We start from the raw sequence: 25,594 nt of genomic DNA on the forward strand, positions 1-25,594 counted from the left end.
TGTTGACACAGAGCTAGTCATCAAGTCAAACAGTCATATTCCTATCATCTCAGGACGTCCATTGCTAGCCACATCTGACGTAATCATCCATTGTAGAAACGGGATTATGACTTTAGTATTTGAGAATATGAGAGTGAAACTGAATGTCTTCTACAATTTCCAAGGAATTGATGTAGATGACGGTATTGAGGAAGTGAATATGATAGATACGCTAGTCAATCAAATGTATCAAGAGTTAGGGTACTCTTATCCCCTAACGAAATATTTATCTCACTTTGGCCTTGACTTGGATGTAGAAGAGTCTATAGGCGAAATTAATGCTTTGCTTGAATCCGTTCCATTCTTAGATTCTGTGCGGTGGCACATAAAAACTGAAAGTCTTTTTGTGCACACATCCAATCTTGTTCCTTCCCATGTTGAGCCTCTAGAATTAGAACTCAAGTCACTTCTAGAGACCTTAAGATATGCATTTCTTAGCAAGAATCAAATATTTCCTGTGATCATTTTCTCTTACCTCAATAAAGTCCAAAAAGAAAAGTTATTAAGAGTATTAAGAGAACATCAAGAAGCTATTGGTCGGACCATAGTTGATATTAAGGATATTAGTCCATCTATAGTGATGCACTAGATTCGTCTATAAGATTTCGCTAAGCCTTCCTTAAAACCTCATAGACGGCTAAATCCTATCATGAAAGACGTGATTCGGATGGAAGTGATGAAATTGCTAGATGTGAGTATTATCTACCTGAGAGGACAGTCGTTGGGTGAGTCTTATATAAATAATTCCTAAGAAGTTTGGTATCATTATAGTAGTGAACCAAGACAACGAATTAATCCCTACTAGAGTCCAAAATGGATGGAGAGTGTGTATCGATTATAGCAAACTCAACTCGATAACTTCTAAGGATCATTTCCCCTTACCTTTCATTGATCAAATGTTAGAGCATCTAGTAGGATCTTCTTATTATTGCTTCTTAGATAGTTATTCTAGGTACAACTATATACCCGTTGCTCCAATCGATTAAGAGAAAATAACTTTCACCTACTCCTTCGTAACTTTTGCGTATCGGCGCATGCCTTTTGGATTGTGCAATGCACCTGCTACTTTTCAGCGGTGTATGATGAGTATATTTTCCGACATGCTAGAAAGATATCTCAAAGTGTTCATGGACGATTTTTCAATTTTCGGACAAAGTTTTAAGGAATGTCTCCATCACTTGACTTTGGTCCTTGTACGTTGCAAAGAAGTCAATCTAGTCCTTAATTGGGAAAAATGCCATTTCATAGTAACATTGGGGATTGTGTTAGGGCACATTGTTTCTACTAAGGGGATTGAGGTAGATAATGCGAAGGTAAGTCTAATAAAAAAATTACCACCTCTTACAACCGTCATAGAAATTAGGTCATTTCTAAGTCATACGGGTTTCTATCATAGATTCATTAAAGATTCTGAGAAAATTTCGAAGCCTTTATATGAACTATTGGGAAAGGATGTTTCTTTCGAATTTTTGGAGTCATGTCTCTCTGCGTTCAATAAGTTCAAGTTCGAGTTAACCTCGGCACCCATTATTCACCCTCCAAACTGGCGCATTCAATTGGAAGTTATGTGCGACGCTTCGGATTATACAATAGGCGTTGTGTTGGGTCAACGAATCAAAAACAATCTCATGTTATCCAAGATGCTAGTAAAACCCTTAACAATGCTTAGCTTAACTACTCTATAATAGAAAAGGAAATGCTAGCTGTAGTTTATGCCGTTGAAAAATTTCGCCCCTACCTCATAGGATCTAAAGTTGTGATCCACACAGACCACGCAACATTGAAGTACCGTCTATCAAATAAAGATTTTAAAGCAAGGTTAATCCGTTGGATTCTGCTTCTACAAGAATTTGATCTCGAGATCCGAGATAAAAAGGGGGCAGAAAATGTCGTAGCTGATCACTTGTCTATAATAGTTAATAAGTCATCCGAGGAATCCTTACACATCTGTGAATCCTTTCCCGATGAGCAACTTATGCAAATTTCTCAAGCCAACACTCCATGGTATGCGAACATTGTCAACTACCTAGTTACAAGTCAATTCCCAGTCGAAATGACTAACCAAGAGAAACTCTATCTTCTATCGAATATAAAATGGTATTTCTGGGATGAGCCATACTTATTTAAGTATTGTCCCGATCAAATGATTAGACGTTGTACTCCAATCTGTGAGCAAGTCAATATCCTAAAACTTTGCCATAATCATGCTTGTGGAGGGCACTTCAGTGGTAAGAAGACTGCTATGAAAATCTTACAATGCGGTTTTTTCTGTCCTAGTATTTTTTGTGATTTCCACGAGTTTAGTAAATCTTGTGATAGATGTCAGAGATTGGGAAAATCTCCAAGAGAAACGAAATGCCTCAAAATCCTATCCTGATCATCAAAATTTTTGACATGTAGGGTATAGAATTCATGGGACCTATCTCCCAAGGTTACCAATACATCCTAGTTGCAGTTGACTACGTGTCAAAATGGGTCAAAGATGTGGTATGTAGAAGTAATGATCACAAAATTGTGATAAAATTCATCAAGAAAACGATATTTTCAAGATTCGGTACTCCACGAGCTATCATAAGTGATGGTGGCTCACATTTTTGCAACAACATCTTTACTGTGTTGATGAAAAAATATCTCATAACGCATAAGGTTGCCACACCTTACCACCCACAAACAAGTGGGCAAGTGGAGATTTCTAACAGGGAAATAAAGACTATCTTAGAAAAAATAGTCAATCCTTCAAGGAAATATTGGTCTTTGAGATTGAGTGATTCACTATGAGCCTGTAGGACTGCATTCAAGACACTCATAGGGATGTCTCCCTACCGGTCAATTTTTGGCAAGGCCTGTCATCTTCTTGTAGAGCTCGAGCATCATGCATATTGGACGATCAAGTATAATGGAGATCGAGTTGCTGACCCAATAAGTCAAGTTGATGTTTCCAAGTCTTCTCAAGAACCATTGCAAGGAATTGGCGGTCCGATGACTAGGACAAGGACAAGGACAAAGAGGATGGAAGAGGCATTACAAGACTTGATTATGGAAGTACAATACAAAGAGGCCATTCTAGAAGATTCTAAGGCTAACTTCGGAGATATTAAAGTTTCATCAAGGATGGTCAACTATCTTTTTATGCAAGAGATCAATTTGGATGCAAGGGTTAATTGGAAATTTTTATGTCCTTAGTTTTGATTTCTTTATTTCCTAAGGACTAATTAGACTTTCTTTATTTTTTCAAGGACTAATTAGAACCAATCTTGATTTAATTTATCTATAAAAGGGCACCTCATCTTGTAATTGAGACACAATTTACAATTTACATTTTATGAGCAATTCTTTGAAGTTTATTCAAGAAGTTTCTTAAGTCTTCATGTGTTCTTTATGAGTTCTTGTATGAGTTCTTGCTTGAGATCTTGAAGAAGTTCATGAATCTTCGACTTATCAAAGGAGTGATCATCCTTTGTGGCGTCTCAAGGTTGGAGTTTTAAGGACATAGCTTCCTTAAAGTTCTAATCCGATCAACATCATCTCTTATTTCTACACAACTTGTGTTTCCTTCGAATTAAAAGATTCCTAGAAGAGATCATCAAGAGGAGTTTCCAAGAGGAAACATATCATTTGGTATCATAGCATCAAGATTGCTGAAAAATAGAACATTAATTGAAAGAATTCTTTGAAGATTCAGGAAGCGTAACAATTGGATTGGAGAATAAAACGGATAGATCTTGCTTCCCAACAAAAAATTCATACCAATTCAAAACCAACGATAGTTGAAAATCAGGTTTTTATTATTCTAAATCAATTTTTTGTTGCATTCTTGATACGTTCTTGTTGGAAACCATGAACATTCATTGAATTTCGTAGTTGTTCTTATATAGTTCTTTGTGAATTCTGCATTTACTTTGCGGTATTTTTTTTTTGTTTGTGAGTTCTGAAAATTTTCTTACTGAAATTACAAATTATGATCGATCATCAACAATCAATCTAAGATATATAATCTATATGATCATCTTTGTTTTTTTTTAAAAAGATTTCAGATTCTAATTTCGTGTTGAAGAACAAACCAAAGTTGTTGTCCACAACATGATTTGTTACTGAAACACAGCTACATTAATTTTAATCTAAGTTGGGCTTTTCATTGAAAACAAAAAAAAACTTCTTTGCTGAGTTCTTGGTTGGTATACATATTATTGTTGTTGTCCTTCAATGGTCATTGACTAAATTCAGCAACTGTGTTTTCCTGATTATTGCTGAATTATAATGGTAGAACGTTATTACATGATCGTCCACGATCTAATCTTCTTGAATACCATTGAATATCGTTTGCCATACTGATTTTTTTTTGTTTTGTTTTGTTTTTGTTTTGTGCTGAATTACGATTTGCTGAATTGTCTCCAGACTTTTAATTCTTGAATGTTACATGTTACATCATCTGCTGGAGATTAAACACCAATACCATTGTTAGAGTTAAAGTTTGATTACCATTTAAGAACAAACCACTGTCCAAGTTGCTGAATTTGTTTTCTTTTATTTTATTTTATTTTATTGTTTTTTTTGTTCTCAAACAAGAAATTAGTTGCTGTTGTTCTGAATTCAGCAAGAATACATTGGAGTGTAAAGAATATGTTTTTAGAAGTACGTTTCTGAATTTCTGAGAACGTTGTGGCTGACTTGAAATCCTTATTAAGACTGAACAGCGAGAAAGATAACGTTTTAAGTTGCTGTATCTTCTTCGTTGAATTTCATCGTTAGAGTTGTCTTTCATGTCCGTTCATTGAACATAGACGAACTGCTGGAATTCAAGGACAAACCATTGATGTCACTGTAATTCCGCCATTAAAGAAGAATGTAAGGAGGACAACTTGCTGGATTTTCGTGATGTTTTGGCTGTAAACATGTTGTTGCTGTGTTGTGTTGTTCATCGAATTTTGAATGGAATTTGATCACCAATTCCGTCGTCAACATTGCTATTTTTCCTTCATCAAATTTATACAGAACATGTGGGGTCAATTAAAATGATCGAGTTGAGTTGAGGTTACCACCACATGGTGGGAAGAAATGGGCACCTAACACGTTCTATTTTCTCCAACCGAGCCGCTTACCCTGATCTCGAGGTTGATCGGTACTTTATACATCAAGAGTCACTACGTGCCTAAAACAACACAATTTTCAAAAAATATGCATCGGGTGACCATTCATACCCTCTTACAATATGAATGGTGGCAACTCCAAACCTTAGTAGATGTGGTCATCGTAATCGAGAACCACGTATTTACAGCTAACGACTCCACTGGGGAGCAAAATTCTACCGTCGTGTCTACTCGGGCACTTCTAAAAAAAAAAACAAAACAAAAAAAAATTATTATTATTATTTGGTTTACTAACATAATTTATGTTTGTTGTTCATGTTCTTTTTTATTTATTTCAAGTGACATGTTGTAATATTTATTTTCTTTTTCTTTCAAGATATTTGTAAGGGGGTCGATAAAAGAAATAAATGAAAATGCACATGCACTCACGAGCATAACCCCATTGCATGACCACCCCACCCTTAATATATTTAGCCCCGATGCCTAGTAGTTCTACGACTTGAGATAACTATTTCAAGTGTCGGGGATGGACATATCAAATCCGATTACCAACCAACGACGTGTGTATTTCGGTATGCATCGAGGTTTGAAGATTGGGTAGCCGTAAAACCACCTATTAGACTCATGAATGTGTCCGATTAAACAATGTTAGGACACCAGTTTTCAAGTTTACATCAACCCCCGAAGCAACGTTGTATGAGTTTATTGTAGTCTGGCCTCGAAGCCCAAGTTGTAAGTCCAAAAAGGCATGTTAGATCGTAGGTTGTTATTTTCACTTTCTTTTTTATTTCCCTTAGGTAAAAGGGGAGGAATGCATGTTGCATCATGTTCAAAAAAACAAAAACAGTGAGTGAGTGAGTAAAACAGCAACTAAGTGAGGCACATCGAAAATAGGAAATAAGAAACTAGTTTCTATGAATTGCAAGAACTGGATTTCTTTCTAGTCCGTGTCCATGACACGGATGGACAAAAATGTGTCTCATCCATGTTGGAAACACGGTTGAAACAGAATGTACCTCATTCGTGTTAGGAGCACGGTTGAAACAGAACGTGCCTCATCTGTGTTGGGAGCATGGTTGAAATGGTGAATGTCTCATCTGAGCCCAAAATACGTATAACACAAATGATAGTTTCATCCGTGTCCTGAACACGGACTAGTATGAATCCTGACAACAAACAAAATGTATAGAGCTCCCACTTGCTGTTTGAGCATCAATTCCACCCAAAAAAAAAAACAAAAACAAAAAAAAAAATTGGAAAATGTATTTTTTAAATTGGCCAAGCCATAAACCAGAGATAATGTGCCTCAATTTCGGATTCATAAATTTCAAAAAAAAAAAAAAAATTTAGCCAAAAATTCGTACTGGTCCGTATTTCAAGCACGAATAGGTATAAAATACCCGAATCCGTACTTGAAATACGGATATATATTTTATAAAAAAATTTGCTTATTCTATTCCTAACATCAGTCTTGACAACTTTTGTTCTGATGTTTATTTTAATTTTGAATTTTAAGACCTCAAAATGCTTAAATGGATCATTTTTGTAATTAAGTTCAGGGCCTACCACTCATCATCATTTTAAATAGGATTTCGATTCTCCTAAGTGTCCATTTGCAATCGAAATTGAGTCCTATTCTTTACCAAGACCTAACGTGGCGCACTATCAACTACAATCAAATCCATTATCGAGGGTCAACTAGAATCGGGTCCACGACCCGTGATCACTCCAAATTGAGTCATAACCCACATCCATTCAAAATGGGACTACGACCCATATCCATTTCAAGTTTGGGTTCACGACCCATATCCACTTCTAAATCGGCTCACGACCCATGCCCGTATCCACTTGGACCGGGTTCACGACCCAGATCCATTTCAACTAGGTCCACGACCCAAATCCAAATCCATTTCAACCGTGTCCATGATCAGTATCCATTTCAACTGGATCCACGACACAAATCCATATAAACCGGGTCTACGACCCGAATCCATTTCAACTGGGTCCACTACCCAGATCCATCTAAACCGGGTCCACGACCTAGATCCATCTAAACCGGATCCACGACCCAGAATCAATTTCAATTGGGTCCACGACCCAAATCCATCTCAACCGGGTCCACGACCCGGATCCATTTCAACCAGGTCCACGACCCAGATCCATCTAAACCGGGTCCACGACACAGATCCACCTCAACTGTGTCCATGACCCAGATCCATTTCAATTGGGTCCACAACCCAGATCTAACTCAACTGGGTCCATGACCCAGATCCACCTCAACTGGGTCCATGACCTAGATCCATTTCAAACTGGGTCCACGACCCATATGCAATTTCAAACCAAGTCCATGATCTAACAAAGCTAACAATTGAATAATCAACTCAAATAAAATTGATCTTTTTCAACAAAAAAAAAGATTTAAAAGTGCTAATTGTAGTCCTTCATCAAAGTCGGTGCCTAGAAATGATTTTTGCCCTGTTGATACGAGGGGGATAGACTATGTTTATTCAAGGAAATGAGGTGATTTAAGAGTGTCCCTACAAAAGCATTGTACGCTGCCTCTTCCTCGAGGATTTAACTGGCCAACCTTGATTTCATAGAACTGAATTGAAAGCTAACAAAAAAAAAACATGTCTTATTCCAACTTGATGTGCTTACAAAAATTTGATTTTTCAAAATGTTTTATCAACTCCGTGTCGATACCAACTCCGTGTCGATACCAACTCCGTGCTGATGCCAACTCTTTACTGATGCCAACTCCATGTTGATGCCAATTTCATGTTGATGCCAGCTCCTTGTTGATGTAATTCTTTTTTCAAAATATTTTACCGACTCCGTGTCTATGCCAGCTCCGCGCTAAAGAAATTACTTTTTCAAAATATTTTATTGACTCTGTGTCGATGTCAGCTTCGTGTTGATGCCAGCTCCGTTTTAATGTCAACTCCGTGTTGATGCCAACTCCGTATTGATACCAACTCCGTGCTGATGCCAACTCCGTGTTGATGCCAACTTTATGTTAATGTTAGCTCCGTGCGGATGAAATCACTTTTTCAAAATATTTTACCGACCCCGTGTCAATGCTAAATCCATGCTAATGAAATTATTTATTCAAAATATTTTACCGACTCCATGTCGATGCCAGCTCCGTGCTGATGAAATTACTTTTTCAAGTGTTTCACCGACTCCTTGTCGATGCCAGCTCCGTGCTGATGCCAACTCCGTATTGATGCCAGCTCTGTGTTGATGTAATTATTTTTTCAAAATATTTTACCGACTCCGTGTCAATGCCAGCTCCGTGCTAATGAAATCGTTTTTAAATATTTTACCGACTCCGTGTCGATGCCAGTTCCGTTCTGATGTAATCCCGTTTTCAAAACATTTTACCGACTCCGTGTTAATGTCAGCTCCGTCCTGATGAAATCGTTTTTAAATTTATACCAGCTCTGTCCTGATGAAATCGTTTTTAAATTTATACCAGCTCCGTGCTGATGCCGATTCCGTGCTGATGTAATTTTGTTTTCAAAATATTTTACATATTCTATGTCGATGTCAGTTCCGTGCTGATAAAATCGTTTTTAATTATTTTACCAACTCCGTGTCGATGCCAACTCCATGCTGATGAAATTACTTTTTCAAAATATTTTATCGACTCCGTGTCGATGCCAGCTCCATGCTGATGTAATTATTTGTTCAAAATATTTTACCGACTCTGTGTCGATGCCAGTTCTGTGCTGATGAAATTTCTTCTTCAAAATGTTTTACCCACTCCATGTTGATGCTAGTTCCGTGCTGATGAAATTAGTTTTTCAAAATATTTTACCGACTTCGTACTGATGTAATTCTTTGTTCAAAATGTTTTATCAACTCCATGTCGATGTCAGTTCCGTGATGATGAAATTTCTTTTTCAAAATATTTTACCAACTCCTTGTCGATGCCAACTCCATGCTAATGCCAACGCTGTGTTGATGCGAATTCCATGTTGATACCGACTCCGTGTCGATTCCAGGTCCGTGCTGATATAATTTTATTTTTCAAAAGGTTTTACCAACTCCGTATCGATGCTAGTTCCATGCTGATGAAACTCTATTTTTTAAAATATTTTACCGACTCCGTGTCGATGCCGACTCCGTGCTGATGCCAACTCCGTGTTGATGCCAGCTCCATGTTGACGAAATTATTTTCAAAAGAACACCACCCAACTCCGCGTTGATGTCGACTCTGTGTCAATGCCAGCTCCGTGCTGATGCCAACTCCGTGTTGATGATAGCTCTGTACTGATGTAGTTATTTTCGAAAATATACAATCCAACTCCATGTTGATGCCGACTCTGTGTTGATGCCGGCTCCGCGTCGAGAAACTACTTTTTCTTTAAAACTCATTTACCTTATAATAAATAACTTTACCTGACCTAATATGACATCATGCATCTTCATGTTTTGCAAATAAAATAATAATGCTTGATCTTCTATACCCACAGGTGCCCAAACAAAAGAAATATAAGCAGTTAGAGGTACCACCGTATTTTCTTAGATCTTCCACCGTTACCATGAGGTCTTCCGAATTAGCACAGCCCACAACGGCTGAAACGACAGATGTTGATCCAAGAATAGTGGCACTACTGAAAATGATTGAGAGGCAAGAACAGATGCTAAGTGTTGTGTTAACCAACGCCAGCATCATACAAGCCCAAATAATGCAGCACCATTCGTCAGGGTCAAATCAAGATCTACCCGAGCAACCTCCGCAAGGACCACAGACCACTATGCCTCCCGTAGTGCCGGAATATCAAGGGCCCCCACTCTATATTTCGTAGAATCGACCACCCCCTATGGTCATTCTGGATGACGAATGTGAGTACTGGGCCACAGAGGCCAAAAGTGCAACAGATGAAAAATTAGCTCAATAAATTCAGTCTATGCAAAAAGAAATGAGGATGATGAAGGGCCTCAACACTATGAGTAGAACTCGGTTCAAGGACCTCTATTTTTACCTCAATGCTCAACTACTAGCCAAGTTCAAATCCAGAATTTGAAAAATATAATGGGGTGGGGTGGGGTGCCCGCTGTCATATCTAAAGTTGTACTGTAGGTTTATGTGCCAATATGGCAAGGATGACAGGCTGTTGGCACAATTGTTTCAGAGGAGTTTGACGGGGACGACACTCAAATGGTTCTTCGGATTGGACCACACTCATTAAGAGTTAGCAAGACCTAGCAAAAATGTTCTGGCAAAACTACCGATTCAATATGGATGTTGGTCTAGACCGGAACAACATGGCTAAGATGACAAAGAAACAAAGAGAAATGGTGAAAGAGTATGCACAGAGGCGGCAGCGAGAGTTTGCTTCACAAGTAAAGCCCGCAATGACTGAACAAGAGATGAACACCACGTTTATCTTGACACTAGGGCACGCATTTTACACTTATCTGGTGCGGCACACTACAGGCACATTTTCAAATCTGGTACAGGTAGTAGATCGGGTTCAGGACGGGATCTGAACCAGTTTGATATTTGACTTTAGAAGCTTAGGGGCAGCAACAGGGATCCTTTTCAGAGGAAACCAGTGCTGGTAGCGAAAAAGATAGAAAAGACAAAGGTTAACAATGTGCAGTCAAATCGATCCCTTTTCATCCCTTTACCAACACCAAGACCACAAACGCCATCAACTTCATGGGCTCCGACACCACCACCAGCTTGGAACCCTGCACCTTAAAACCAATTCAAGGCAAACCCTCCACCAATCGCACCACAAGTACCACAGTATGGGCAGGGTCAGCAAGTGCGGCCTAACAGAGTTAATAGAGTGTTTACTAGGTTGCCAATTGCGCTATCAGAATTACTCCAGATCTGCTTAGGGGAGAGTACCTCACGAAACAATTGCCAAACCTATAAGCTGAAAAAAAGATCAGGGTACAATCAAGCTTGTTTTGTGAATTTCACATGGGTGCTCCACGGCACTCTACAGATCAATGCTAGCAACTCAAACATCAGGTACAGAACTTGATTGATAAGAAGGTACTCATACTGGATGGACCTACCAACCCACCCCAACAACATAACATCAACCAAAACCCCCTACCTACTCACAGTGGATGGGAAAGTGGGCACAGGATAAATGTCATTTTCGAGGAACTCAACTTCAATCTATCTGCTTTGAGAACTTCTATAGGAAAACAGGGTCCACTTAACAAAGGAATCAGAGATGTCAACGGTTAACACTGTCAACCACTGCACAACAAATTCACGTCGAAATACACGACCGCCACTTAGAATGGCTGTCCACACCATCTACCCTACTTCTCAAATTCCCAATACTGCTATCCGACCACCTCTTAACATACCTTACACACTGCCAAGTCCTCAAAATATGACTCAACCCCCTCTCCATATACCCCATCCTCACGTCTACCACTTGTCATTTTATACAATTTATCAACTCCTCACGCAACTCCTCCTATTACCACCACACCCAAATCATCACCACCACTTCTCATTCTCAGTATAAAACCTAATCCACCTTCAATGACCATCCGCTCACCTAAAACATTTCCCTATAGCTCCAACCAAGCAATTCCCTAAAGCTACAAGACCACCATCACCACAACCACAGGGGTCGAGACCATGAAGAAGGCAATGGTGGCCGACATTGGCCATATGAAAAAAGTAGGAAGGTGTCAAAGGGCACCGACAAAAGGGATAAGCATCAAGGAAGGGACGAAAGAAACAACAAAGGGGAAAAATGATGAAAAAAAAGGAAAGAAAAAGGGAAAAGCAAGGCAGACGAAGATGACAAGGAAAAGAAAGAGGCAAAAGTGACAAATAGAGAGCCAGTCGACTTCATTAAGCTCATTCGCAAGAGTGAGCATAATATAGTGGACCAATTGAACAAGCAGCTGGCTCAGATCAGTATTCTGGGTCTTTTACAAAAATCAGAGGAACACCAAGAAGTATTGCTGAGAATTCTAGGGAAGTCACATGTACCTTCGACCACGTCACTAGCACAATTAGAACAAACGGTTGGTCAAATCATGGCCCCCAATCCCATCATATTCACTGAGAGTGAATTCGTGCCAGAAGGACGGGGGCACGTCGAGCCACTGAATACCATGGTCATATGCAAGGGCATGATGGTGGCCAGAGTACTAATCGATAATGGCTCAGCTCTCGATGTCTGTCTTCTCGAAACATTTTCCAAGCTCAACGCCGACTGGTCACATGTCAAACCCAACAAAAAGGTCATCCGAGGTTTCAACAATTCAAAAAGGGATTCTTTGGGAGAAAATGATCTACCTATCACAATAGGCCCTTGTACATTCGAAGTAACGTTCGAGGTCATGGAGATACCAACGACATTCAACTTATTACTAGGCAGACCTTGGATCTATATTGTCGGGGCAGTACCTTCTTTTTTGCACCAAAGAGTCAAATTTATCATGAGGCAGACGATGATTTCTGTACTAGCAGAAAACCTGATTCTAGTTGGGAGAGCTCCGGACGTCCCCTTTATCGACATTGAGATGACAAAGGACAAAGCGCTCTACCATTCTTGTTAATTTGCCATTGTTAATCACGTGGAAAAGGGGAAAGAGAAGGTAAAGGCTAAGCTATCAAGAACAAATCTGATGATTGGTCGAGTTTTGAAGATAGCAGGTTACCGACCCAGACAAGGGTTGGGACTGGGAGGAAAAGGGAAAGCTACGCCAATCAAAGCAAAAAAAAACATACTCCTTATTTCGGTTTAGGCTTTAGGCCCACGAAAAAGGATATAATAGAAATGAATGATAAGAAGAAAGAACTTTGACTAGTGAGAAAGCAAAATCGTGAACCGAATGTCTCGAATCTGGGTAGGGTTTCTCATATCAATGTCAGCTTTCTAAAATCACAAACTAGACCCGACAGCTTATCAGAACCATTGCCAACAAAGTCAGTCAAAAAGAAGAAAACAGTAAGTTTCAAACCTGTGCACGTTCATGAAGACTCAATTGTTGAGTCCCAATCATCCTTTGTAGAAGGCATTGATATCCTATTCAATAGGGATTCCGACGAAAGTCTATCAGAGACCGCTCCATAATCCACAAAGGTGGAAATCATCAAAAGTAAAGGGAATAAATCATCTTTCCCTATCAGCATTGACTGGGCATCAGTCATCATCCCACCAAGCTTTGAAGGGACTATGCCCCAACTTAACAAAGATCAATCGGAGATAATGGACATCTCCGAACCACCAACCAAACCATCAAACAAATCACTTTCACATCTCATTCGCCCCCTTAGAGAAAAGGAAGTTATAAACAACTGGAAGGAATTCCCGTTAACCCTTGAGGCTACTGAGGCCTCCAAAAAAAATGCCGTTAAACGAATCTAGTTTGCCCGAGGATCATAATGAGCTCTTATCCTCGGGAAAAAACTATTTTGAGGGCTCCCTATCTTTACTAATGATATCCAAAAAATAACAAAAAAAATAAATTTTCCTCAAAAATCAAAAAAATCAAAAACAACTCAAAAGACAAAAAAATCAAAAACCTTTTAAAATTGTAAAAAATAGATATTTTCCAAAAATTAAAAAAAGAAGTTTTTAAGAGATTTGTCTCGATCAAATGAGTACCCAGATAAAACAAAATTTGAAAGGAATGAGTATGATTTTGATCTCGAACTCGACTTTGACCTCATGGGGATCGAAGAAGAGTTTGAGGATGAAATGGAGTACCCACCCAAAAAAAATCAAAAACTTGGTAGAACGTCACAAGAAAGATGTTCAGTCAAACATCGAGGATATAGATTCAATCAATCTTGGTACCGAAGAGGACCCACGAATTGTCAAGATCGGAGCCTTATTAACATCGCAGCAAAAGGAATAAATGATCGAACTCTTCCAGAACTATCAAGACGTCTTCGCATGGTCATACAAGGATATGTCAAGGTTAGATACAGATCTCGTTGTACACAAACTACCAATTACTCTTGTAAGTAAGTCGATAAAGCAGAAACTGAGAAGGTTGAAGCCAGAATGGACCCTCAAGGTCAAGGATGAGGTCACGAAGTAGTTCGAAGTAGGATTCCTCGTAGTCTCTACATACCCTAAGTGGCTAACTAATGTCGTCCCAGTACCCAAGAAAGATGGGAAGGTACGCATGTGTGTTTGATTATCGAGACTTGAACAAGGCCAGTCCTAAGGATGATTTTTCACTTTCATACATCGACACTCTAGTTGATAGTATAGCTGGGTACGGCATGTTCTCGTTCATGGATGACTTCTCAGGTTATAATCAGATAAAAATGACAGAAGAAGACCAGGAGAAAGCGGCATTCATCATGCCATTTGGGTTGAAAAATGCAGGGACAATTTATCAACATGCAATGACTGCCTTGTTTTATGACATGATCCATAAGGAAATGGAAGTCTACGTAGACGACATGGTCGCTAAATCTGATATAAAAGAAGACCATCTAGTAAATCTTAAGAAGTTGTTCGACAGGCTCAGAAAGTACAGTTTGAGGCTCAACCCAGCAAAATGTGTATTAAGGGCAACATCGGGCAAGCTACTATGTTTCATCGTCAGTAGAAAGGGCATCGAAATAGATCCGGTAAAGACTAAATATATCCTCGAGATGAAGGCACCTATTTCAAAGAGAGATGATTGAGCATTTTTGCAAAGAATACAGTATATCAACCGATTTATTGCTCAGCTCACCTATCTGTGAATCGGTCTTTAAACTACTGAGGAAAGACATGCCAAAGAAGTAGAAAATGGACTATCAGGAAGTATTCGATAAGATAAAAAAATACCTACTCAATCCACAAGTCCTAGTCCCTCCTACTCTAGGTGACCCCTGCTGATGTACATCTCAGTGCAAGAAACGTCAATGGGGTGTGTACTAGGACAACATGATGAATCTGAACGGAATGAACAGGCTATCTATTATTGCAACAAGAAGTTTACTAAATACGAGACAAAATATTCGACACTTGAGAAGACTTGTTATGCATTAGTCTGGGCATCTCAACGATTACGTCACTATTTGCTTAGTTACTCAACTATGCTTATTGCCAAAATGGACCCCCTTAAGTACCTTTTCAAGAAACTAGCACTAACAGGTCGTACAACGAAGTAGCAATTACTATTATCTGAGTTTGACATCACCTATGTCACTCAAAAAGTCATCAAAGGGCAAGCTATCGCCTATCGCCTCGTCGAGCACCTGTTGCCTGACTACAAGCCACTAAAGATGAATTTTCTAGATGAAGCCATACTATTCATCAAGATTGAGAACGATGACGAAGAATCGGGCTGGAAAACGTACTTTAACGGAGCAACTAATCAGAAAGAAAACGGAATAGGGGCAATTTTGATCAAACCAGATGGGTCCCACATACCAATCGGCATTAGATTGAAATTCCAATGTTCTAACAACGAGGCTGAATACGAAGCATGCATAGTAGGGTTGAAAGCAGCATTAGATCTCGAAGTAGATTAAATCGATGTGTTCGGAGATTCAAGCTTAGTAGTCTATCAAACAATTAGAAAATGGAAGACCCGAGAACAAAGACTAATCCCTTACCATGAGTATCTCAAAGAATTAAGCTTAAGTTTCAACAGGATCTAAGAATCAATTTGCAGATGTACTAGCTACACTTGCTTATATGATCAGTATCTCAGAGGACCTAGTCATTGACCCAATAGAGATTGGAATTCAAGATGAACCGGCCTATTGCTTACCTGTCAAAGTAGAAAAATCTGAAGATAAGCCTTAGTACTCGAACATTAAAGCATACCTAGAATATCAAACCCTCCCATCTGATGCAATGTTAAATGATCACAGGACCATTCAGAAATTAGCAGGGCAATTCTTTTTAAGCAACGGTATTCTGTATAATAAATCGCATCACGAGGTCTTACTCCGATGCGTGGCAGAAGCAGAAGTGAAATGACTAATCGAGACCGTACATGGAGGAGTCTGTGGACCCCACATGAATGGTCACATGCTTGCTAAGAAGATCATGAGAATAGGATATTACTGGACAACAACGGTAAGCGATTGTTATACCCTACAAACCTAAGATGAACGGAGTAGTTGAAGCAGCCAACAAGAACATTAAAAAAATTATCGAAAAGATGGCAGTTATGTACAAGGATTGGCACGACATGTTGCCTTTTGCACTCCACGCCTATCAAACCTAATTCAGGACTTCGAGTGGGGTAACTTCGTATTCATTGGTATACGGAATGGAAGCAGTCTTACCCGTTGAGGTTGAGATTCCCTCCCTCCGGATCTTAAAAGAAGTTGAGTTAGATAAAACTGAATGGATTCAAGCTCGGTTTGATCAACTGAATCTAATTGAAGAAAAGTGCCTTGTAGCCATCTGTCACGGATAGATCTATCAGCGACGAATAACTCGTGCCTATAATAAGAAAGTCAAGCCTAGAGATTTATCGCCAAAAGACCTTGTTTTAAAGAATATTTTACCAATCTAAGAAGACATCAAGGGAAAGTTTCGACCAAATTATGAGGACCATTTATCGTGAAAAAAGTAATGACGAGAGGAGCTCTGATCCTTATAGAAATGGACGGACAAGTCTTCCCGCAACCGATAAATACTGACACTGTCAAGAAATACTACGCTTGAGAACTGATCCCGAGATGACGAAAAGCCATCTTTGCTATCATAAACCAACTATCTACCCTAGTCAACCCTTTTGGGCTTTCATGTTCATTTTTTAACTAAAGACTGGGACAAGTCAACAATTACAACAACAAAAAGTGAAAAACAGAAAAAACAAAAGCAGCAAGCAACTCCTGGCCTGCATGAAGATAAATTGTGAACGTTTAAAAATATAAAAAAATCAAAAAATTCAAAAACTCGGATACTTGATCTGAGCTCGACCCAAATCTCCAGTCTAAACAAATTTGAGAAACGCTGAGAAAAGACATAGATCACCTTTTCGAAACAAAAATAGACAAACCCAAGGTCTAACCCACTCTAGACAAACCTAGACCTCAACATTTTTGTATCCTTCCACTACCCTAAGCTATAAACCTAAGCCAACGTTTCGTCCTATTAAAAGACCTTTCTTGTCAGGAAATGTTCCAGGGCAACACAGTGACGATGGTAGCATCAATGATCTTGCGAGTTGGTCTGGACCTCAAAGTTTTGTTAGTCGTTGGAAGACTCGAGAGGGGAATCTAGGTCGAATATTCGAAAAAAAAGAGTACTTGAAGTGTAGAATAGCCGATCTCGTGACTCAACTTGAGTTGCCGAACCATGAATAGTCATCAGCGAACTCAAAAGAAGAATCTAGATCTATTACTCAAGAAAGAGTGCCACTACAAGAGTAGAGTCGCCGATTTCACAGCTCAATTTGAGTCACCCAGCCACAAAGACGTAGAAACTCCAAATAAGAATTGCAATGTAAAAATCCAAAAAAATACAAGCATAGTCTGAAAGGACATAGTGAAAACCCAAAAGGGCGCTATGAGTGAAGGAATCAGACTATGACAAGATCAAAGCCACCGGCACGATGAAAATCCCAAAAAAGACGTCGATGCGCAAAAAAATGGAAACTGGGTCTAGTGAAAATTATAAATGGCACCAGGGGTAATAATGGTAAAAATAAAAACTCCTGGTCTGCAAGAGTATAAACTGTGAACAGCAAAATCTTCCAAAAATCCTGAGTCCCGAGCAGATAATAGTCTTCCAATACCAGGGCACATAGGATGATTCTAAAGGAATCGAAATGATAATTGATACTTGTATCTCCTGTGTTTGGCAAAAGCATCAAGACCGTCACAACCAAAGATTTTACAAACTCTGAATTCATCGTACTCATTTGATAAAAGTATTTCGTAAGATTTCAAAAACTATTATTTTGGCCAATGACAACAAATCTAGATCTCATTCAACAAAACTTCATGTTTTCAAGAACAATAGATATACCTGAGGCCAAGTAAGTACAAAAACTATTTTCTTTGCATTAATCTTTCAACATTTTTCATACATCCAGATAATGACAAGAAAATACAAAAAGGTGGGAATACAACGCAGTCAGTCAAACATCATGGTGAAAAATGAAAAAAGAGTCAAGGTGTTCCACCAAAGCATGGATCTGGACAGCCTGGCTCATCATCAACCTTTCAACATCTAAAGCATCGCGACTTACCAAATATACTGCAAAATCATCAAAATGAGGACACTTGGCAAGTTTGTCCCTCAACTCAGCAACTTCAGCTCGAAGCCTAGCCACTTCACCACTATCACTGGATCCCAACCGTGCAAGTTCGCATGTAAGTCGAGTAATCTCTTTCTGCATTTTCTTCTCGGACTTAAGCCAGATAGTCTGAATTCTTCGATGATCGATTTGAGACTCCTCCACTCGATCCCGATAATCAAATAAGGATGAAACACCACGACATGCTCAGGGCACTATCGATACCGATTACTTCCCAAAGATGATTTCTCGAATCCAATGCCAATATGATGGGAATAGGTGTGGTGCAAAGATGGGTTGACTCAAAACCTCAACTCGACTCCATTCTTTCACGAGTTGACTCAAAAGTGTAGTCGACAAAGGACCAGCCAACTCATTAAAATTCTCAGGGAGCACACCCTAATCATAGCCAAACTGTCGAAGAACCTGAAGCGGCACATAGTGAGTTGCCCCTTTGAGACCAACCAAAACAAGGACACGGGCCCCATCAAAGGCAATCACAAGAGACCCTCGAGGTTGGAACGCACCAACCCATCGCACCCCTTCATCATCAAGGTTGTAAATAAAAGAGTATCATTCTTCTATACCACTCGAGGTCAAGAAGGCAACTCACCTCGACATTAAGCACGAGATCGGTATTAACGCAAAATGGACAGCTTATTGCTTCGGTTGAAGCCACATGGTCCATGAACCAAAGCTACAAGAACAGGAGTATTTTAAACTTTTGAAAACTAAAAGACTCAAATTGAAATTCATACTAAGCTTGGAATCTACCTATAGGAGTGGAGCGTACCCACGAAAAATTCGATAATGACCGGACTTACAAGCCGTAAGAGATTGGAACATCTTATTCAAAAACATATGGGCCAACCAACGTCCTCCCAGACTTGTTGGATCACGTGAATGAGAGAGAGGTCTATGATGTCTCCGCTACCCGGAAACAAGAGTTGACTCACCACCATTAAAGTGATGGCATTAAAATGAACCAACGGTCTCGAGGGATTCGTAAGGCACTCAACCAAGAATGATCTAGACATCATTTTCAAAACCGACCGACTGTCCGGGATCTTCAAGAACTTACTGTTTATCCCCAAGAAATCGGAAATCTCGTCTCGATACCCATCACGCAAGGGTACAATACTTCAATCTCCTCAATAATGGGAGTCATTTCATGCTCCTCAAATCAAAAGAGGTTGAGTTCGAGTATCCAATACCCCAACATTGCCTCAATTAAACTTTATTGCAATGGGACTTTTGGCAAGGAGAGGGTGAACCCCAGCTTGTTCAAACCCCATTGAACATTTTCACCATAAAAAAATCAAAAAAATAAAATAAAAAATAATAATAATACAAAAACAAAAAAAAATCAAAAATCAAGAAAATACAAAACAGAATAAAAAATAATAATACAAAAAAAGTCAAAAAGATTAAAAAAAAATTTAAAAAACCTTTCGAGTTGTACTCAACTCCGATTTGTCAAAACACAACCAAAGAAACATCTGAATTTCAAAAATTCATCAAATCCGAAATCTCACACGAGCTCTGCACCATCGAGATCAAGGAATTAATATGGTAAAACTCTGTCAGACCTCGTGCTTGAGTAGCCATTTTCAACAAAATTCATCAATTCAATCGATAATCTAAAATCATGTTTTACAAAATTTTCTAACTCGTACAAATAGGGGTTTAGTCTATTCTTTGCAATTCTTTGCATGTAATTCCAGCAAAAAAGGATAGCTGTAAACATCCAATTTAAACGGACCCCTACTCGAAAGAGCCCAAGAATACAGATTTTTCAACAAAATCTATCAATGGGCCTCAAAGGCCCAAATCATTCCAAAAAGGACATTTTGATCCAACCGAGGTCCCCAAGACCCCTTGATAGCCTAGTGGGCACACCCAAAAAGATTTGATGCACCCCACCTTCACCGCTCCACTCCCAAAACCAAGATTACCCGATTTTCAATAAAAGTCGCCGACAGGGCTAAAAAGTCCAATTTGCCAACACGTGGCATTTTGATCAATCCAATTATTCCAAAAATTCCTAAAAAGATAAAAAAATATATATAAAATGAGACTTGGGATACCCACTACCCTCCATCGCTCTACTCTTGAATCAAATTATCCTAAGCCCACCTAAAGCCCATAAGCCCTCAACTCTCCAAAAATGCATTTCTCACCTTACTCCCTAACCTAAATTTAACCCCACATCACCAAAAAACCTAAAACATACTCACTATCGAAAACCCAATCCAAAATGACCCCAACTAATTCCTAAAACCCAAAATCATCCCTAAAACCCAAGCCCAATACCCCTAAGCCCTTATCCATATCCAATTCCCATTAACCCTAACCCACAAACCACTACCCACATCAACCAATCACAATCTTGATCATCAAAGATTACACATGTCATCACCACCTCACACCTCCCTTATCTAACTACCTACCCCCATCACTTTTCTCTAACAATCCATCTACCCCATCACCTTTCTCTAACAACCCATCTACCCATATCACTTCTCTCCAAAAATCACCTCAACCCATACCCTTCCGTAACCTACCCTCCATCACTCTTCTCTAACACAATCAACCACCTATATCCTCTACACCTTAACCCATCACCTTTCTCTAATCATTTCACTAACTCACATCACAACCCACAACTCCCCTCATCATTTCTTACAAAAATCCATTCTTTTAAACCTAATCAACACTCATTCTCTTCAATCAAACACTTACCCTCACCAATCAATTCATCTAATCACCCTATCTCTCCATCCTTTTCAACACATGTCATCATCTCATTAACCCTCCCAAAAACCCAAATACCTAACTCTTTACACCCCCTTACACAACCCATTATCTTAAATCTAAACACCTCACCTCCTCAACCAACCCAACACTCAATCAAACACCTAATACCTTACACCTCCCATTCTCTCCATTACACATCACTCATCTCATCTCACCAAATACTCTAACCAAATGGATTGGGTAGGATCCAAACCATTTGAATCTAAACACAACCCATTTCCACTCATTACACAATTACCCTCTATTTAATTTCAAATTTCATACCCTCCACCCTAAAAACCCATGCCATTATCTATCATCCTAACTCTTCACCTCATTATACCCCTAAAATACCCTTCAAACATCTATAAATACCCCCTTCCTCTTCCCAAAATGAGTTACCAAGTCTTACTAACTCTCACTTATTTATTTTCACTCACGGACTTTCTCTCCCCAAGTCTTACAACAAAAAATACTCCATCTCAATTCTCTCATCAACTCTTCTTCACTCTTTTCAATTACACAAAATAAAACAAAAAAAAGGGGGACATTTTCCTAAATCATTAAGGACTCAAGAAAACATAGAAGAAGAAGGAAAAAAGAAAAGAGAAGTTTCAAGGTGGGTTCAAAAGAAACCCCCCCCCCCTCTCTATCTCTCTACCCTCTCATTCTCCCTCTTCTATTATCCCCCTTCTCTCTTTATTTTTATTTTAGAAATACTTAAGATGCAATAATCCCCCTCCCTTATCTCCGGTAGATCGGACTTCGGTCCAGTAGAAAGTATAAAGGTTGCAATCCATTTTGAAAACAAAATCGATTTTAATCCCTCAACTGTTTTGAAGCAATTGGTGTTCGAGTTCTTCTCAAATCATGAGAATAAACCCATAACCATAGCCAATATTTTTCAAATCACACTTAGCTCCCGAGGCAAATGATTCAAATGATCATCTCCTTCAATGGGATGATTCCCTAATCAAGCCAAAAGCAAATCCCTACTAAGGGTACAAGATATTAACATGTGGCACTTTACTTTTGTTTTGCATTTTCAATTAAAATGACTGAGTTGAGTTGAGGTTACCACCACATGGTGAGGAGAAAAGGATGCCTAACACTTTCCATTTTCTCCAATCGAGCCGCTTACCCCGATCTCGAGGTTGATCGATACTTTATCCATTAAGAGTCACTACGTGCCAAAAACGACACATTTTTCAAAAAATGTGCATCGGGTGACCATTCATACCCTCTTACAATATGAATGATGACGACTCCAAATCTTAGTAGATATGACCATCGTAATCGAGAACCACGTATCTAGACATCCGTTCCAAGTAGATTTATGTTAATAAAATTGGTTGGGTGAATGATGCATTGATTTTGTAAATGTTATCTTTTATTAAAAGAAAAAAAGTCAGGAAAAATGTACTTATTTTTAAATTTTGAGTCTTGCTACTCGTGCCCACCATATATGTTCTTGGCACCCATTCACTCATTTCAGCCAACAATTATTTTATAATACACATCACACCCACTTGCAATAATTCTTAAAAGTCATCGAATGAATTTCAAAAGGTTCAAAATCGAACTTTTTTTAGTTTATTTGGTAGGTGCCTACTGAGCATCACAAAATCAATTATGTACTGAGATACCAAACAAAGATGGGAAATGTTCAGCACCCTAAGTTTTACCACACACTTTAACAAACGTTTTTTGTCCTACATGGGTTAAAAGTTTTGGAATGAGTTGATTTTTGGTGAGGATGATCTCTATGATTAGAAGATCATCCTCCCCAAAAATTAGCCCATTCCAAAATGTTTAGCCCCATGTTTACACGTTGAAAAATCGTGGACCGTCCATTTTTTGTAAATAAATTTTGATGGGGTTAGAAGTTTTGGAATGAGCTGATTTTTGGTGAGGATGATCTCCTCACCATAGAGATCATCCTCACCAAAAATCAGCTCATTCCGAAACTTCTAACCCATGTAAGACAAAACGCGTTTGTTAAAGTGTGTGGTAAAACTTAGGGTGCCGAACGGGACCCAACAAAGATTTACATAAGAAAGTAATGTTTGGTGGGTATCTATCGATCGGATTCTATAAGTGCATACTAAATAGAACTTTCTCATGTAAATCTCTAGTTCGGTATGCCGAATTCGAATATTTGTGTATAAGGTCGGTAGGTGCCTACCGAACCTTACAATAAATTCAGTATTGGCATACCCTCGTTCAACTTTCTTAGATGCAAAGTAGAAGAATGATGAGAGAGAGAGAGAGAGAATGCATAGAGAAGGTTAGGATTTTATTCGGTAGAATATGGAGAAGATGTGGGTGTATACAATAATCTGCTAAGGTTATAAGTGTAATTTCAATTTTTTTAAAGATTCCATTTTCAAAAGCTATTGATTCATATACCCCTTTATCATGTAAAATGGCCTAGACTGTGGACATGTAGCTTCAATTGCAAATGTCAAATGTGATGTTCCTATAGAGGAAGGGAGACAAAATTCAGTATAAAGATACCATTATATATATTTAACGAGTCATGATAATCTGACTCATTTTTTTCATAGTGACTTTGACTTTGACTCTCCCTTCACACCACCGTACATCTTTTGCTTTGGGATACATAAGTCCAAACATTTATATTTTGTACAGTGACATTAAGGGGGGAGTAAAAGTGAGTATACAAAAAGGAATCCGATTATCAGGACTTGTTTAGTGGAGATTTGATGTTTAAAAAAGGTTTCTCTCCTTCAAATTATACTTTGTTTAGCCCAAATTTAATTTCCTACAAGATTTGGTGCTCTGAATCATTCACATTTTATGAATTATATTATTAAGTAGTAACTATAACGTGAGAGAAAAATTGGTTTACCATTTCATTATTAGTTTCGTTCAATACACCACTCCCAGCGCTCGCAAAGTTCAAGCCATTTGATGGATAATCCTTGCGACTCCCATTTACAATCTCCAACTCAGCCTCGAGATATGGCTTTTGCAAATCGATGCCAAGGAATTGGGCTGCATTGGCTCAATTTACATAAACATCCTCAATGAACAATTTAACAAATAAGAAGAATTTTTTTTTTTTTTTTTGAAAGGACACAAATAAAAAGAAAGTAAAAAAATATATATATATATATATAAAAACAAATCGAGCACTATTTTAAAAAGGTGATGATTTTTAATTGATTCGGCAACTTGAAGGCAATCTACCAAGTTTTTCATAATGAATCAATCACCTTAGTAACTCAATCAGAATCGAAGAATGCGCAGTTCAAATCAAAATTTGAAAGATCATGAATGACCCTACATTTTTGCATTAAACTTTACTAATATCAAAGTTATTTTCGTCAAAATCAATAAAACTACAATCAGTTGACGGTGTTAGGACCTTAGTTATTTTCTAAAATTACAAAATTATCCATTTATTGTCTTATTAAAACCTTAGTTAATGTTTTATTTTAAGCTGCAAAGAGATCCTTACGATATAAACTTACAATTCCATGTTCCATGTAATTAATTTTCTAAAATACAAAAAGGTCCTTTTATTATTTACTTTCTAAATCACCTTATTTAGTATTTCCAATTACAAAATGATCTTTAGAACATAAAATTACAATCCTACGACCCCTATAAAATGGTTAGTTTGTTTTCTAAACTTTTAGAAAACTCCCATTACAAGAAGGCCTTTATGATATACGGAATGATAAAATAAGATAATCTGTTTGAAAACTTTGAAGTAATTATAAAAGTATTTAGTCATATATAACTATTAACTTTTGTATAACATGTGTGCTAGTTGCACATGCCACCTACTAGCATACATGTCATGTCAAATCGATGTTTTGGTAAAAGTATAAGAATAGTTCGCTTGATTTGAGGTAAGATTAAGTATTCCTAAATGAAAATTATCACTTTCAATCAATGAGTGTTGGGCGTAGTAACCAGTGCTTGCCTCCAGAAAGGTAGAGGTCTTAAGATCAAACTCCCTCGTTGGTCACTAATAAGGATTTATCCCAACTTACCTTGTATGAGTGATTTTTAGTACGAGTGCAACCTCGTTTGATTTGGAACCAAATTAGAACCGAATGAACATAGACTAGTTAATTCCACTAAATATATAAGAATTAGAACTAAACCGAAATGCACATCAAACCAAACCAAACTAAGGTAATTCGTCAAATTTAATAGATCTTTGTGTCAAATTTACCCCTTTTCATGTAGAGTAGTGTTGCCAATATCCTATAAACCTACTTGGAAGCAAAATATTATTAAGGATAATAAATAAATAAATAAATAATGAAGATGTGATAATTCGTAAATCTATCCATCAAAAAATCATTATTCTATGTATAAAAAAAAGTCATTAATATATATCTCCTATAAAGTAGTCACTAATTAAGAGTTCGGTTCTCGGTTTGATTCAATTTTACACAAGCCTTGAACCAATAATTGAATCAAATTAA

General features: G+C 38.2%; 1 protein-coding gene across 3 annotated transcripts in view; it reads right to left on the bottom strand.

Annotated features, from left to right (window-relative positions):
• LOC147394283 (GDSL esterase/lipase 6-like) overlaps window positions 1–25,594 on the bottom strand; it is a 60,079-nt gene that overhangs the window by 30,358 nt on the left and 4,127 nt on the right. For all 3 annotated transcript variants that reach the window (XM_086454375.1, XM_086454376.1, XM_086454374.1), the window contains one exon: window positions 24,001–24,146. In XM_086454375.1, the coding sequence (XP_086310501.1) occupies window positions 24,001–24,146 (146 nt within the window). The remainder of the gene's footprint in view (window positions 1–24,000; window positions 24,147–25,594) is intronic.

The sequence above is a fragment of the Akebia trifoliata genome, chromosome 9, assembly GCF_017979445.1.
Source record: "Akebia trifoliata isolate Shusen 1 chromosome 9, ASM1797944v1, whole genome shotgun sequence".
Classification (NCBI taxonomy): Eukaryota; Viridiplantae; Streptophyta; class Magnoliopsida; order Ranunculales; family Lardizabalaceae; genus Akebia; species Akebia trifoliata.